Consider the following 13,805-nt stretch of genomic DNA (forward strand, 5'->3'; position numbering starts at 1 on the left):
ACATGTTTCCATGAGCAGTCAAACAGATTTGCTAATTATGGTACACAAACACTAGTACTATGCAATGTTAAAGAACAATGAATAATCTGCAGTACACTTCCTAATATCTAGGAACTTGAAAGTTTTTATGCTGCGTGACATCTCAGCTACAAATGGGTTAGTATTATATGACTCCACTATTCTAAAAAGCTACGGAAAGGTTTACATACAGAAAAACATTTTTTGATGGCTACGAGTACCTAAGAGACATATTTACTTGGCTGAAGGGACAGTTAATATACAAAAAAGGGTTGAACGGCGCTAGACATGGAGAGTGCATAAAAGATACAGACAATAAAGAATACACAATTATTGGTAATAATAAACATCATCATGTGGGTATATTAGCAGTTAGGCAAGATGAACATACATGTATTTGGCAGACAGTATTTCTACATGCCTGTTTATATGTATAGTAGATACATTCCTTTATAGTAGAGCCTGTGGGCCAAAATTTATTAACTGCTTAATCTTTACCAAACTTCTTGAGAAATTGAGTTGCTGGTTCCGGGGTTTGGGTCTCTGTACACTTCAGAATCATTTGGCATAACATAGTCCAGAAGCCAATACTCTACGTTCATGGGTATCAACCAAGCTCTTAAAAGCTATTTAAGGTGCAATTATGGATTGTTCCCAATCTAAATGAAGAGTTAAGAACAGCAAAGATAGTGAAAATAGAAACAGTCCAAAGGACTAATGGTCCACACTTAACCTTAACCTCCGCTACCTGGGAACTGGTTGGTGTTCAGTTATCATTGCTGATCACTCTTAAAAAAATCACAGTAGAGGATCTTGGAGAAAATGTAGAATGAAACTCATGCCATAAAGAATGTTAAAAATTCACACTGTATAATAAAAGTCATACTTAATGGTCTGACTGGTGGGATCCACAAGACTATCATCCTGAGTCACCCTTCAAATGTGGGACTGAACTCACGCTTGTCATTCCTGCAGCTCAGCCAAACAGTAGAAGGTAAACACCAGAAAAGTATTCTAAACACATTCAACCATACAAAATCAAAAGGTCAGCATTTGTTTAGGGATAAAGCTCAGAAAGCGGTAAGGGGTAAGAAAGAAGAGTGAATGGAAACAATCACAGGGTGAAAATGGGAATACTGCTGCTAAGATTGTAATGTCATAAAAGCAAAATGTATATGAATAGTTGAATGAAATAGCAATTTGTTATGTAAACTTTTCACTCAAGTCACAAAGTTTTTAAAAAAACCAGACAATATATACCTTGTGATCAACATAAACAGTTCTACTGGTGATTTAATTGTGCAAAAAAAAGTGAACCCAAATTGGAACTTTTTAGCTCTAACTACATGCGATTGACTACAGTCAAAAGATTGGTGGGGTTCAAACCTATTCAGATGCACCTTGGATACACCAAGTCTAGTGACATGTTTCCAGAAGAACAGCTCTGAAAGCCCTGTGGAACAGTTCAACTCTGCATACATTGGTGTCAATAGTAAATAACAACAGTTCTAACTACTAATTTACCTGGAAGGGGAAAATGCTGGTAGTCTTGAGGTAAGGAGGTGTGTTGCTAGCTCGAAGGTATGTGATTAGAATCCACCAGCTTCTCAGTGGGAGAAAGATGGACATTCTCCTCTCGTATGATTTACTACCTCTGAAAACCAAGTGGAGGGTCAACTGTGGATCAGTTCTAACTCAATAATACAATGAGAGCAAGAGATAAAATTGACAAAATCCGAACTATGGGAGATATAGAGGACAAATGTGATCCATAAATTACAGAAATGAAAAGAGATTAATTTAAATGAAACTTTTAATTTGTAGGATTAAAGTCATATTGCAAATTGCATTTTGAGAGTCTTATTTGGATCTTGAGTAAAGATTATGATTTAATTAGAATTTGATTATTTGAAATTAATGAATTGTCAGTTTTTTAGGTGAGATAATGGTATGTGCTCATACTAGGAGGACAAATACTCTTAAAAAATTAATTTTATATTCGTTTGCTTACAAAGTTCGTATACATTGTGTTTCACACTATCCTTTATTCATACTGTGTTTCTGAAAATCATTCCCATTCATTATGATTTCTTTTTATTGATTTGCTTTCAAAGGTTTTACATATTGTGTCTCACATTATTCCTCATATTCTGTGTAATACAATCATTCTCTCCAGGCTTTACAACTGTCTGTGCATTCAAATCAGCATTTTTTTTTCCGTCCCTCTCACGCCTTTCATTGAAATCACTACTTTCAGAAGCAGTTTCCCATTCCTCATTGGCCTGATCTGATGAGTTCTGATTAGATAAGTCTGATTTCTTATTGCCAGAAACATCCCCAGCAGTGTTGACTGGCTCCTGAGCCACACTGTTAACTGTGCTATTTGTGGCCACTGGTGAATACAATTATTCTCATACATTATGTTTTATAAAATTAATCCCATTGGACCTTGCCCATCATTACCTAATCTTTAACCTGGATCCTTCCCATTTCTCCCCCCTCTCCCCTCTCCTCTACTCACCAAACTCTGCAACCCTATGGTTTCACCCCTACCCATCTTTACCCCTCCATTTCCACCCCCTCCCCCTTTGAGTTCTCATACATGTTTTGTAAAATTATTCCTCACTGAACTATGCTCACCATTACCTGGTCTTTCCAGATCCCCGCCAGGCCGGTTCTTTTCCTTTACCCACCTACCCCTTTCTCCACCCACCAAATTGTGCAACCCTATGATTTCGCCCTGCCCATCCTCACCTCTCTGACTCCCCCCCAACTTGGATCCTCATACACATTTTACTAGTTATTTTTCTTTTCTACAATAATGGTAGACAAATACTCTTGTTGCTAAGGTGAAAAATGGAAATATTTTCAAATGACAATTCTGGGAGTTGCTTCAAAGTGATTTGGAATAGAGGGATTAGGTTGAACATCTCATTAGGAGGAAAAAGGTTAGTATGTTTTGTTAATGTTAACTAAAGAATAGTGTTCTTTAGTTTTTTGATGTCTGGTGCCATTGCCCATAAGGAGTTGTGCTGCTGGCAATCTGGTGGTTTGAATTTGCCATTAGCTCCTTGAGAGAAAGATGAGCATTCTCCTCCTTGGTGATATATAACCTCTGAAAACCTGTTGCAGGGTCAGTTATGAGTTGGTTTTGATTCAACAGTAATAAATTCCTTTGAATTTTCTTTACCTTTTCAGTGTCATCATTAAGTTTGTATTTACTATGCAAGCAGCTAGTTCTGTACCTTGGCTGCACATAAGTAATGTTAGGTGCCGTCGAGTTGAATATGACTCATAGTGACCCTATAAACAGATCTGAACTTGGTCCTATGCTGTGCCATCCTCATCATTTCTGACACCCTTGGTCCCACACTTGGATATAGCTGCAGTAACTATATCAATCCATCTAGTTGAGGCTCTTCCTTTCTTTAGCTGACTTTCCCATTTTTCCAAGCATGATGTGCCTTTCCTGCAATGCACCTGAAGTATGTGAGACGAATCCTTGTCATCCCTTGCCTCCAAGGAACACAGACTACACTATCTCCAAGATATATCTGTTTGTTCTTTTGGCAGTCTGTGGAAATTTTTTACTCCTCTTTAAAACCACAGCTCAAAGGCATCAATTCTTCTGTCATCCTTATTCCTTGACCAGCTTTCAGATGCATGGCAAGTGATTGAAAATACCATGGCCTGAATCAGATGCACCTTAGTCCTCAAACTGACATGATGTGCCTCAGTAATTTGGAGAGGTCCCTGACTTTACAGTGCAAGTGCATCTCCTGATCTCCTAACTGCTGGTACCAAGAGTGTTGATTGTGGATCCACATAAGATGAAATTATTGATAATTTCAGCTTTTTTTTCCTCTCATGATGCTGCCTATTGGTCTAGTGGTGAGAATATTTTTTCTTTTTTTTTTGATGTAGCAGGTATCAGAATATTTTTTCTTGATGTTGGGATGTAATCCATATTGAAAGCTATAGTTTTGATCTTCTCCAGTAGGGACTTCAAGTCCTGCTTACTTTGAGCAAGCAAAGTTGTGTCATCTGCATAATGCAGGTTGATGAGTCTTTCTCCAATCCTAATCCTAAAGCCACACTGTTCTTCGCAGAGTCCAGCTTCTTGAATGTTTGCTTAGTGTACAGATTGAATAGGTCTGGAGAAAAGATAACCCTGATGTGTACCATTCTTGATTTTAAACTCTTGGCTTTGTTCAAACAGCAGCTTTTACAATTATTCTTGTTATGATGTGCCATCAAGCTGCCTGCAAATCAATAGCTCTGAAGCCTGTTCTGTCCTGAGCCAGTCTCACTGACTCTAACACACGTATTCCTGTTGACCCAATTACTTTATTAATCCGTCTTATCCAGGGTCTCTTTCTTCTGTGCTGTCCCTCCACCCTTCCAGGCTTGATGTCCTTCTCCAAGAACTTGTCCCTCCTGGCCGCATGCCCAAAGTATGTGAGATGGAGCTTCAAAATTCTAGCCTCCAAGGAGAAACTTGGTTTCACCCTCTCTAAAGACATATCTATTTGTTTTCTTGGTCGTCTATTGTATATTCAGAAGTCTTCTCCAGCATCATAACTCAAAGAAAAGGCATCAGTTCTTTTTCTGTCATCCTTAGTCATTGTCCAGCTCTCTGATGTATATCAAGTAATTGTGAAGACCGTGGCCTTAGTCTCCAGACTGACATCGTTGTTTCCTCAGTACTCTGGAGAGGTCCCAGACGGAAGAATTTCCCAGTGCAATTATTCTTTCAGTTTCCTGACTGCTCTTGCCATGAGTGCTGATAACAGTTATTATTAGTCATCTCAAAAGATTTGGAATAGACTCTTTATTATTTTTCCCCTTTAAGACACTTTTGCTCTTACACGAGAAGTTATTTTAATAACCTTAAGCCTGTGAATGATAAGTGTATAAATAATATTTTAAAAATTACACTTTCTTTTAAAAAATTATAAAAATGTATTTGGTGTTCTGTACCATTGAGTTGGATCTGACTCCTCGCTGACCCTCCAGTGGGATTTCACAGGCAGTTTAATTGCACAAGAGGTGATTGCCCAGCTTTCTCCCTGGGAGCAGCTGATAGACTTGGACCATGTGCCCTCATGTTGACTGTGCAGCTCCTTTCTACTAGGTAACCAGAGCTCCTGAGTATAATTAGAGGTCTAAAATGATCCTAAAATGAAAAGCTATGACCTGACAAAAGCCTTATTTTCTCTAAGTAACTGTTCTGTAATTTTTAGGCTGTCACCCTTGACCCAAATTTTCTGGATGCTTATATCAATTTAGGAAATGTCTTGAAAGAAGCTCGTATTTTTGACAGGTGAGAATGTTCTGTTTGATATGTTTTTCTGAGTTTTTTTTTTTTTGCATTGGCATTTGAGATGTTGGAGTAAAATTATGACCATAATCTATTGAGATAAATTTTTTCCCCTAGAATGTCTTTCTGTGCTTTTTCAGTATTCAGTAGCTTGAGGTAACACACTACTGACTTTCCTTTTATTTATAGATATTGTTGCTTGACTTTCCATTATTGGATTTCCTGAAAACCATTATCTTTTTTTATTCAGGTTTTAGTTAAAATTTCCTTTATTGTAAATGAAATTAATCTGATTCAGAAAGCTAAGTAAATCTTATCTTTTACCTTTAGTGTTGTTGCTACCAAAGGAAACCATGTTGTCCTATGTGGAAAGAGGAAGATTTTCCATGTAGAAATACATTTTATAAAGATAAAATTTGGGGTTAACATTTAGTACATCATGAATTATAGTTAATGACAATGGAAACTCTTTGGTATAGTGTAGCATGAATTAATTGTAACAAAGCATCCATTAAAAATTAGTTGCATTTGTGTGTGTTTTGTTTTTTGTTTACAGAGCTGTGGCAGCTTACCTTCGTGCCCTAAGCTTGAGTCCAAATCATGCAGTGGTGCACGGCAACCTGGCTTGTGTATACTATGAGCAAGGCCTGATAGATTTGGCAATAGACACCTACAGGCGAGCTATTGAACTGCAACCACATTTCCCTGATGCTTACTGCAACCTAGCCAATGCTCTCAAAGAGAAAGGCAGTGTAAGGATTTTTACTCACTCTCTCTCTTTTACCTGGTAGGATTAAAAATATATTTTTGTGTATGTTATTAAGTAGTTAGATGGTAAATTGAAACTTGGTTGAGAGAAAGAATAGCAAAATTACTAATTTATGGAATATTTGAACTCTAAAATAGTTAGAAAATGCTCTTGTTTTTAGAGTAACAGTTATTAGAATTGTTGGAAAAATGGTAGTAATGCCTCTGTGACTCCTTAATAGTTTTTGAATAGTTTGTTTTGTTTTTTAGGTTGCTGAAGCAGAAGATTGTTATAATACGGCCCTCCGCCTGTGTCCTACCCATGCAGACTCTCTGAATAACTTAGCTAATATCAAACGAGAACAGGGAAACATTGAAGAGGCAGTTCGCTTGTATCGTAAAGCATTAGAAGTATGTTGAGTGGTGTGGTTGAATATTTTTTTCTATGTGATAGTAGAAAGAACACAGCCAAGTTTTCAGTGTCCTCTCTGCTCTCCTCCCAATAATTAGTGATGAGCGATTTAAAAAAAAAACAACACCACAACACACCACAAGATTACTAATTGAGTCAATAATTGAGTACCTATGTGAGTGAGGTCCTTTGTGACATTAAAGAGAATCCTAGTATTCGTAATTTATCCTTCTAAGGGAATATAAGATATTCACAAAAATTTAAACAGCAGACCATAGTTAAAGAGATATTAGCAGTAACGATAATTTTTGTTGTTATGTACGGTCGAGTTGGAACTGACTCACAGCTGACCCTCAAGTGGGTTTTCAGAGGCAGTTAATCACACAGGAGGAGATTACCCATCTTTCTCCCACAGTACAGGTGGTGTCCTCGAACCACATGCCTGCTGGATTGCAACACAGCTGCTTGCCACTAGGCCACCAGAGTTGTTTTTTATGGTAGTTAGTAGTTATGGTTGGAGTTTAGAAGGTAGATTTTAATGGTGCTGAAGTGTTGTAAGCATAAACTCAAGAGCAAGAGAAGTCTACACATTTTTGTTTTGTTTTTAAATTTTATTATTTATTAACAACAATAATAATACACTTGTATAGTACACAACTTCATCAAGATATAGAATATTTCTAATATCCCAGAAAGTCTCTTTTTTTCCCTCCCCACTCAATTTTTTCTCACATTGTTCTATATTTTATGTCAGATTTTTGAGATTTATGCATATTAATATATGTATTTTTTTATATTTCACTTAATAATTATTTCAAGTTATTTATAAATTCTATTGATGGAGAAAGCCTATTGAGTTGTTTCAAATTTTTGCCTATGCATAAAGATACTAAGTCTTTTGGTGGATACACATTTTCTTATCTAAACATTTCTAGCTAAACATCCAATAGTAGTCTTGCTGAGTTCCATACAGTATGTATGTATATATATTAAAATAGTCAAGTAATTTTCAAAAGTAAAAAAAATATTTATACCTTCATTCACTTTTATACAATCATATACCTGTATCATGCAAATTTTGTTTTATACAATTATTTCTGTACATTGTTTTTTATACAATTACTATTGGTCTCTTATCTCCACATCAAGCCCCTATTGTTCTTATTTCTTCACCCCTTTGAGTTCCCCACAGAATCTCTACTGTCCTGATTATTTCACACCCCTTCTCCCTTTTTGTTTTTAAACTGTTACATATGTTTTGTTCATATTTGTGAATTGTAATAGCCATATTGTCTTTATCTCAATTCTTCCCAGGCTGATCCACCCCCGTTTTGGTCCTTGTAGTGTTCTTTGTCTACCCATTCCATTTCTATTCTTACCCCTTTCCCCCCCTCAGTTATCCTCCTGTTTTCACAGTAGTAGTCTTGAGCTATATTATGTTTTGGAACAAAGTGAGGTAAAAAATTAAAGAATAGGTAGAATTCATAGCTATTAGCCCTTAAGACGAGTTACTGTTAGGTTCCTAAAATTGCCTACAAGTCACAGTGACCCTTTGAAGAACATAGCTGAACTTCACTCTTATCTTGTGCCATCCTCATGATCTCTGATATTCTCGAGCCCATTTTTTTATTCACTGTATCAATGAGTAAACTTGGAAGAGGTAGTTTGGGGCATAAACATAAGTGAAAAAAGTTTTTAAGTTTTGATAAGATAGATAAGTCATCATTTTTCTCTTCACTTCTGTTCTTAAATTTTTAGGTCTTCCCAGAGTTTGCTGCTGCCCATTCAAATTTAGCAAGTGTACTGCAGCAGCAGGGAAAACTGCAGGAAGCTCTGATGCACTATAAGGAGGCAATTCGGTAAGAGACTTCATAGCCTTATTTTGTCTTTAAATTTTAAAATGCTTGATGGGTTTGCCTTGAACTTAAATGGTTTTGATTTTTATTTTGTCACTTTTTTTGTTTTCTATTGGTTTGATACAAAATTTGTATATATTGTGTTTTATTAATGTACATTGTGTTTCACACATTGCTTCATTCACATTTTATTTCATATCATTCCCATATACTGTGTTTTATAAAATTAATCATCCTTGATTTAGGCCCACTGTCACCTCGTCTTTTCAGGTCCCTATTAGCTCTCTCTTAATTCCTTCAGGCCCGCCCTCTGCCCACCAAACTCTGCGACCCTATGATTTCCCTCCCTCCCGACTCTCAGCCCTTCTTTCTTCATCCCCTTCCCCCTTTGAATTTTTATCTACATCTTACTAGTTAACCTTCTTGTTTTACAGTAATGGTCTTATGGACATAAGTAGTTCTTAATAGCACAGTTAACCTTAGAGGCTAAAAGTTTTATGCTGAACAAATAAAACCTTTTTTCCTTTCATTTAGAATCAGTCCTACCTTTGCTGATGCCTACTCGAATATGGGAAATACACTAAAAGAGATGCAGGATGTTCAGGGAGCCTTGCAGTGTTATACTCGTGCCATTCAGATTAATCCTGCATTTGCAGATGCCCATAGCAATCTGGCTTCTATTCATAAGGTATTTTACTATAATTAAAATGCATATGCTAGTGCTCTATTTAACTTTGGGAAATTATTTTATCAACCCATTTTATTTATTTCCAGGATTCAGGGAATATTCCAGAAGCTATAGCTTCTTACCGCACTGCTCTGAAACTGAAGCCCGATTTTCCTGATGCTTATTGTAATTTAGCTCATTGCCTGCAGGTAAAGTCACTGAAATCACTTCTTGTTATGTGCCGTAAATTAATCCAAGCTATACTATAGAGACAGTGTCTTTTAGAGACTGTGGGTTGTCTGACATTACTTTGGGCAAAGAAATGCAAAATATTAAATTCTGGAATAGGGTTTTCTGGGTAATAACTTCTTTTTGCATGTTCTAGATTGTCTGTGATTGGACAGACTACGATGAACGGATGAAGAAGTTGGTCAGCATTGTGGCTGACCAGCTAGAGAAGAATAGGTTGCCTTCTGTGCATCCTCATCATAGTATGCTATATCCTCTTTCTCATGGTTTCAGGAAGGCTATTGCCGAGAGGCATGGGAACCTCTGCTTGGATAAGGTATGTTTAGTTTATTGTAAAACAAAACACAGATTTAAAAAAGAAATACAAATCAAATCTATGTCCACATGAATTGAAAAGTGAAACACCATCTAGTAGAGAAACTATCAGTCATTCCAGAAGCCATTCTACTCACTCTAGTTCTTAAGGTAGCATACTGAACTTATGTACTGGTTTATGATGGTGCTTTCTTTAAGTGGAAAACCATTATGTTTAAGAAAATATGTGGTATTTTTACATCCTTTGAAAATTTGAGTACTACTTAACGATAGGTATGCATTTGCTTGGCAGAACAGATTGTGGTGTATGTATATCTTCGTTTTAAAAAATTATTTCACCAAAGGAAGAATTTTTCTTTTGCTTTTCAAAGAGAGGAGCGGACTTGGGGAGGGGGAAGGGCTGGGCAGGGAGAGGAGTGCAACAATGAATGAATGGAAATCCAAAATCTCTGTGAATGTTCATTAAAATTAATAAAATAAAATTAAAAAAATTATTTCCCTACAGAATTTCCTAAAAGGAGGGGTTTGTCATGCTCTATCCACACTGCCTCATTTATTCAGGTTTTATCTTTGCTTGGAATGTTTCATGGACTTCAGGAATGGGACAAATTGTGAAGCATATATTTATATATACTGTTCTGGACAAACCTTCCTAAAAGATGTGAGGCATAGGTTTGATGTATATTTAGTCACATTTCCTAGAGGAAAATTTATATAGACTCACCTTTGTTGACAAACCTTGGATCCCGTTGGTAGATCAATGTCCTTCATAAACCACCATATGAACATCCAAAAGACTTGAAGCTCAGTGATGGTCGACTGCGTGTAGGATATGTGAGCTCTGACTTTGGGAATCATCCAACTTCTCACCTTATGCAGTCAATTCCAGGCATGCACAATCCTGATAAATTTGAGGTAAGAATAAAATGTTTATGTAAAATCACTGTTTGCTTTTGTAAAAAGCAAAAACAAAGCCCAAACATGGTAATGTTTTTATTTCTACCATTTGTTAAGTCTAATTTCTTTTGGTAAAATTTGACTACGGCCATTAAATAAACTTTGCACAACCTTTCAGGTATTCTGCTATGCACTGAGTCCAGATGATGGCACAAACTTCCGAGTGAAGGTGATGGCAGAAGCCAATCATTTCATTGATCTTTCTCAGGTAGGTGACTATCTTACCAACTTTTATTATGAGCAGTTATCTCATAAAACTGCTGGTGTATAGTTTGGATTTGGGCAATTGTTTTGTTGGGTCATCTGCATTTTAATTGACATGACTTTGGCTAAGGTTGGGAAAGGAAAAAAGGGTATTTTTGCTTTCATATTTACCTTTTCCAGGGATTGAACTAACACTTGTGACAGATACTTAATAAATATTAACTGAATACATTAAAACAGTATAATGACTTGGAAGAAAATGCAATAGGTTATTTAAAGGAAATGACTGTTAGGATTCATCTATTTTTGGAAGCATTTTGGTCATTATTTCTGTGCTTTAGTTTTAGGAGAATTGAACCTGTGGAGACATTAATTTGCTGAAAATATAGACTTGAGTTCGTTCTTTAGATACTCTTGGCTACTTCGGTGACTGCTTTATAGATATAACATGCAATATTTAGTAATAGAAGAGTCATTGAAGTCTTAGCAGAAAGGTTGTGACTCCTGTCATCTAATAAATAATAAGAACTAACATCTTATACAATATAGCTGTTTAGAAATCTGTTGGACCATTTTTTATATAGGTTTGACACTATGGCTAAAGCATAACGACACATACTATCTAATAGGATCTCTAAGAGTTGAAAACAACAGTACATAACAAAATAGGTAAACATGAGGATGAGTGAATATTGCTAAAAAAAATTGTGATAAAGCTGTGAAGGTTAGAAGGCCATGCTGAATAGTTCAGATTTCATTCAATGACAGTAACTAAGGATGACAGAAGAAGAATCGATGCCTTCAAATTGTGGTGTTGGAGAAGACTTAAATATCCTATGGATTGTCAAGAAAGCAAATAAGTCTGTCTTGAGGAGAGTGAAACCAGGTTTCTCCTTGGAGGCTAGGATTTTGAAGCGCAGTCTCACATACTTTGGGCATGTGGCCAGGAAAGACTGATCCTTGGAGAAGGACATCATGCTTTGGAAGGGTGGAGAGACAGCACAGGAGAGGAAGACTCCAGATAAGATGGATTGATATAGTAATTGAAACAGTGGGGTTGGTGAGACTGGCTCAGAACAGGGCCAGCTTCAGAACTGTGTATATAAGATCGTTATGAGTTGCAGGTGACTCAGCAGCACATAACAATAACAATCTTTAGGGAAAGAGAGTGCCACATCTTACTCTCTGCAGTGGCTGGTAGGTTCAAACTGCCAACCTTGGGTTAGCAACCCAGTGCTTAACTACTGCACTACCAGGATTTCTTATGTCTACCTATATCAAATAAAAATCATCTTTTTACCATGCTCTAAGCCACCTGCTTTACTCTGGTTCTTTAGTCACGCTGTTTTCTACTGAAATTTTATTATATTTAGATATAATATTGAAATTCCCTCCAAATGTCCATTTTTTGAATTAGATTTTAAATTCTCTTTAAATCCAGAAGTGAACTGTGGCATTAGCTTTTTTTAGCCATTACAGTTAGTCCCCTCTGGTCTCCAGCTACCTTAACTACAGGCACATGGTCTTGTAAATCACCAACAGTTGTAGGAGTAGGATAAGAGAAAAAGTGCTTCCAACACTGAGACTTGAGGGAGACTGGAGTGAGACTCTGGCTGTGGAGAGATTGTGGCATTGCAGTGGAGAAACTGGCAAGGTGTAAGCAAAGGAGCCCTGAGATAAAGGAAAGGCTACAGTTAAAAGTTTTTACTGTTCTTGCCGAATGCTTGAAGGAGAAGCTGATTTGTAACTACTCTGAGACAAACATTCCTGGATGATTTGGTTGTAAACTACTCTGAGGTAGACTTGCTGAACTGAAACCAGAGCCTCGAGTAATTGGGGAATTGGGCCTTGGAACTTGGGCTGAAACCTGGACTTGTATTGGGTGGTACCCACTCTCCTACTTCCTTCCCTAATTAGCCCCCATTGTTGGTACCATAACTGTGAGTCTTTGAATCAGCAATAAATAAGTGAACCCCTTGCTGTTGCTATGACTCTGGAGACACCGTGGAGCTGGGCAATGGGCTCTTTATCTGTTTTCTGGTCTGGGGCAGTGAAGGAATGTGCTATTCTCATAGCCTCTGGCCCTTTCAGAGAGGTGTTCACAGTCCTGTGCCCCTGTGTTCCTTTTTCTCTTATTTAGACATAAACTCGCCTTTGTGTTTAGTTTTTGTAATGCTTTGGACATATTTTAATGGAACTTAGCCATACGTCTACCCTCTAGTACTACATTTTGTGTTTATCTCTTTAGCATCTTGAATATGAGTTGTTTTTAATGCTATATGTAATTAACCTGAGATTACACATAATAATTTATTATTTCATAGATTCCATGCAATGGAAAAGCAGCTGATCGCATCCACCAGGATGGAATACATATTCTTGTAAATATGAATGGTTATACCAAGGGTGCTCGAAATGAACTCTTTGCCCTGAGGCCAGCTCCTATCCAGGTACAGAAATTGGTGATATAGTCACAATCTGTATTATTAATTTTAGGAAAACATTCTTTTAAAGACACAACAATCATTTGCCTGTTTGCTGATGATGCTGAACACTATTCCATAGTCGTGTCAGATACCATAATGGTTACCCATTATATATAGTGTTTAGATGAGCTTGCAGGTTGATTCATGTTGGGAAGCAGAAGTTGCATCCACTTCCTAAACTAGATGCTTCTTTAAACACTGCAGTCTCTTATAAATGTACAGAAATGATGTCAATTATAGAACAGATTTCAGGTCTTTTGTGCAAATCTTACTCTGAGTCATATTCAGCTCGACAACACTTAGCCACTGCTAAATTAGACTAGTGCTGTTATATTTGGAGGAACATTCTTCCACTTTGCACATCACTCTTTGTCAATGTTCTGTATGAGGTAACCTGGGTTTGCTGTGATGCTGAACCTTGTGCCATGGGGATAGCAATTACCATAATGGTTTCCCCTTGTGGATAGTGCTTGGTGGAGCTCCCAGTTGTAAAAGAGGTTGGGAAGCAAGAGTGGCATCCACTTCCTAAACCACATGTCTCTGGAAACTATGAACTTGGAGAAACAACGATAGC

General features: G+C 37.0%; 1 protein-coding gene across 2 annotated transcripts in view; it reads left to right on the forward strand.

The window, feature by feature from the left end:
- LOC102846712 (UDP-N-acetylglucosamine--peptide N-acetylglucosaminyltransferase 110 kDa subunit-like) overlaps positions 1-13,805 on the forward strand; it is an 80,048-nt gene that overhangs the window by 28,177 nt on the left and 38,066 nt on the right. For both annotated transcript variants that reach the window (XM_006895983.1, XM_006895984.1), the window contains exons 6-15: positions 5,262-5,341; positions 5,895-6,090; positions 6,356-6,496; positions 8,256-8,356; positions 8,888-9,041; positions 9,128-9,229; positions 9,406-9,585; positions 10,341-10,499; positions 10,660-10,749; positions 13,070-13,195. In XM_006895983.1, the coding sequence (XP_006896045.1) occupies positions 5,262-5,341; positions 5,895-6,090; positions 6,356-6,496; positions 8,256-8,356; positions 8,888-9,041; positions 9,128-9,229; positions 9,406-9,585; positions 10,341-10,499; positions 10,660-10,749; positions 13,070-13,195 (1,329 nt within the window). The remainder of the gene's footprint in view (positions 1-5,261; positions 5,342-5,894; positions 6,091-6,355; positions 6,497-8,255; positions 8,357-8,887; positions 9,042-9,127; positions 9,230-9,405; positions 9,586-10,340; positions 10,500-10,659; positions 10,750-13,069; positions 13,196-13,805) is intronic.

This window comes from Elephantulus edwardii, unplaced genomic scaffold, assembly GCF_000299155.1.
Source record: "Elephantulus edwardii isolate Elephantulus edwardi_28Jun2011 unplaced genomic scaffold, EleEdw1.0 scaffold00178, whole genome shotgun sequence".
Classification (NCBI taxonomy): domain Eukaryota; kingdom Metazoa; phylum Chordata; class Mammalia; order Macroscelidea; family Macroscelididae; genus Elephantulus; species Elephantulus edwardii.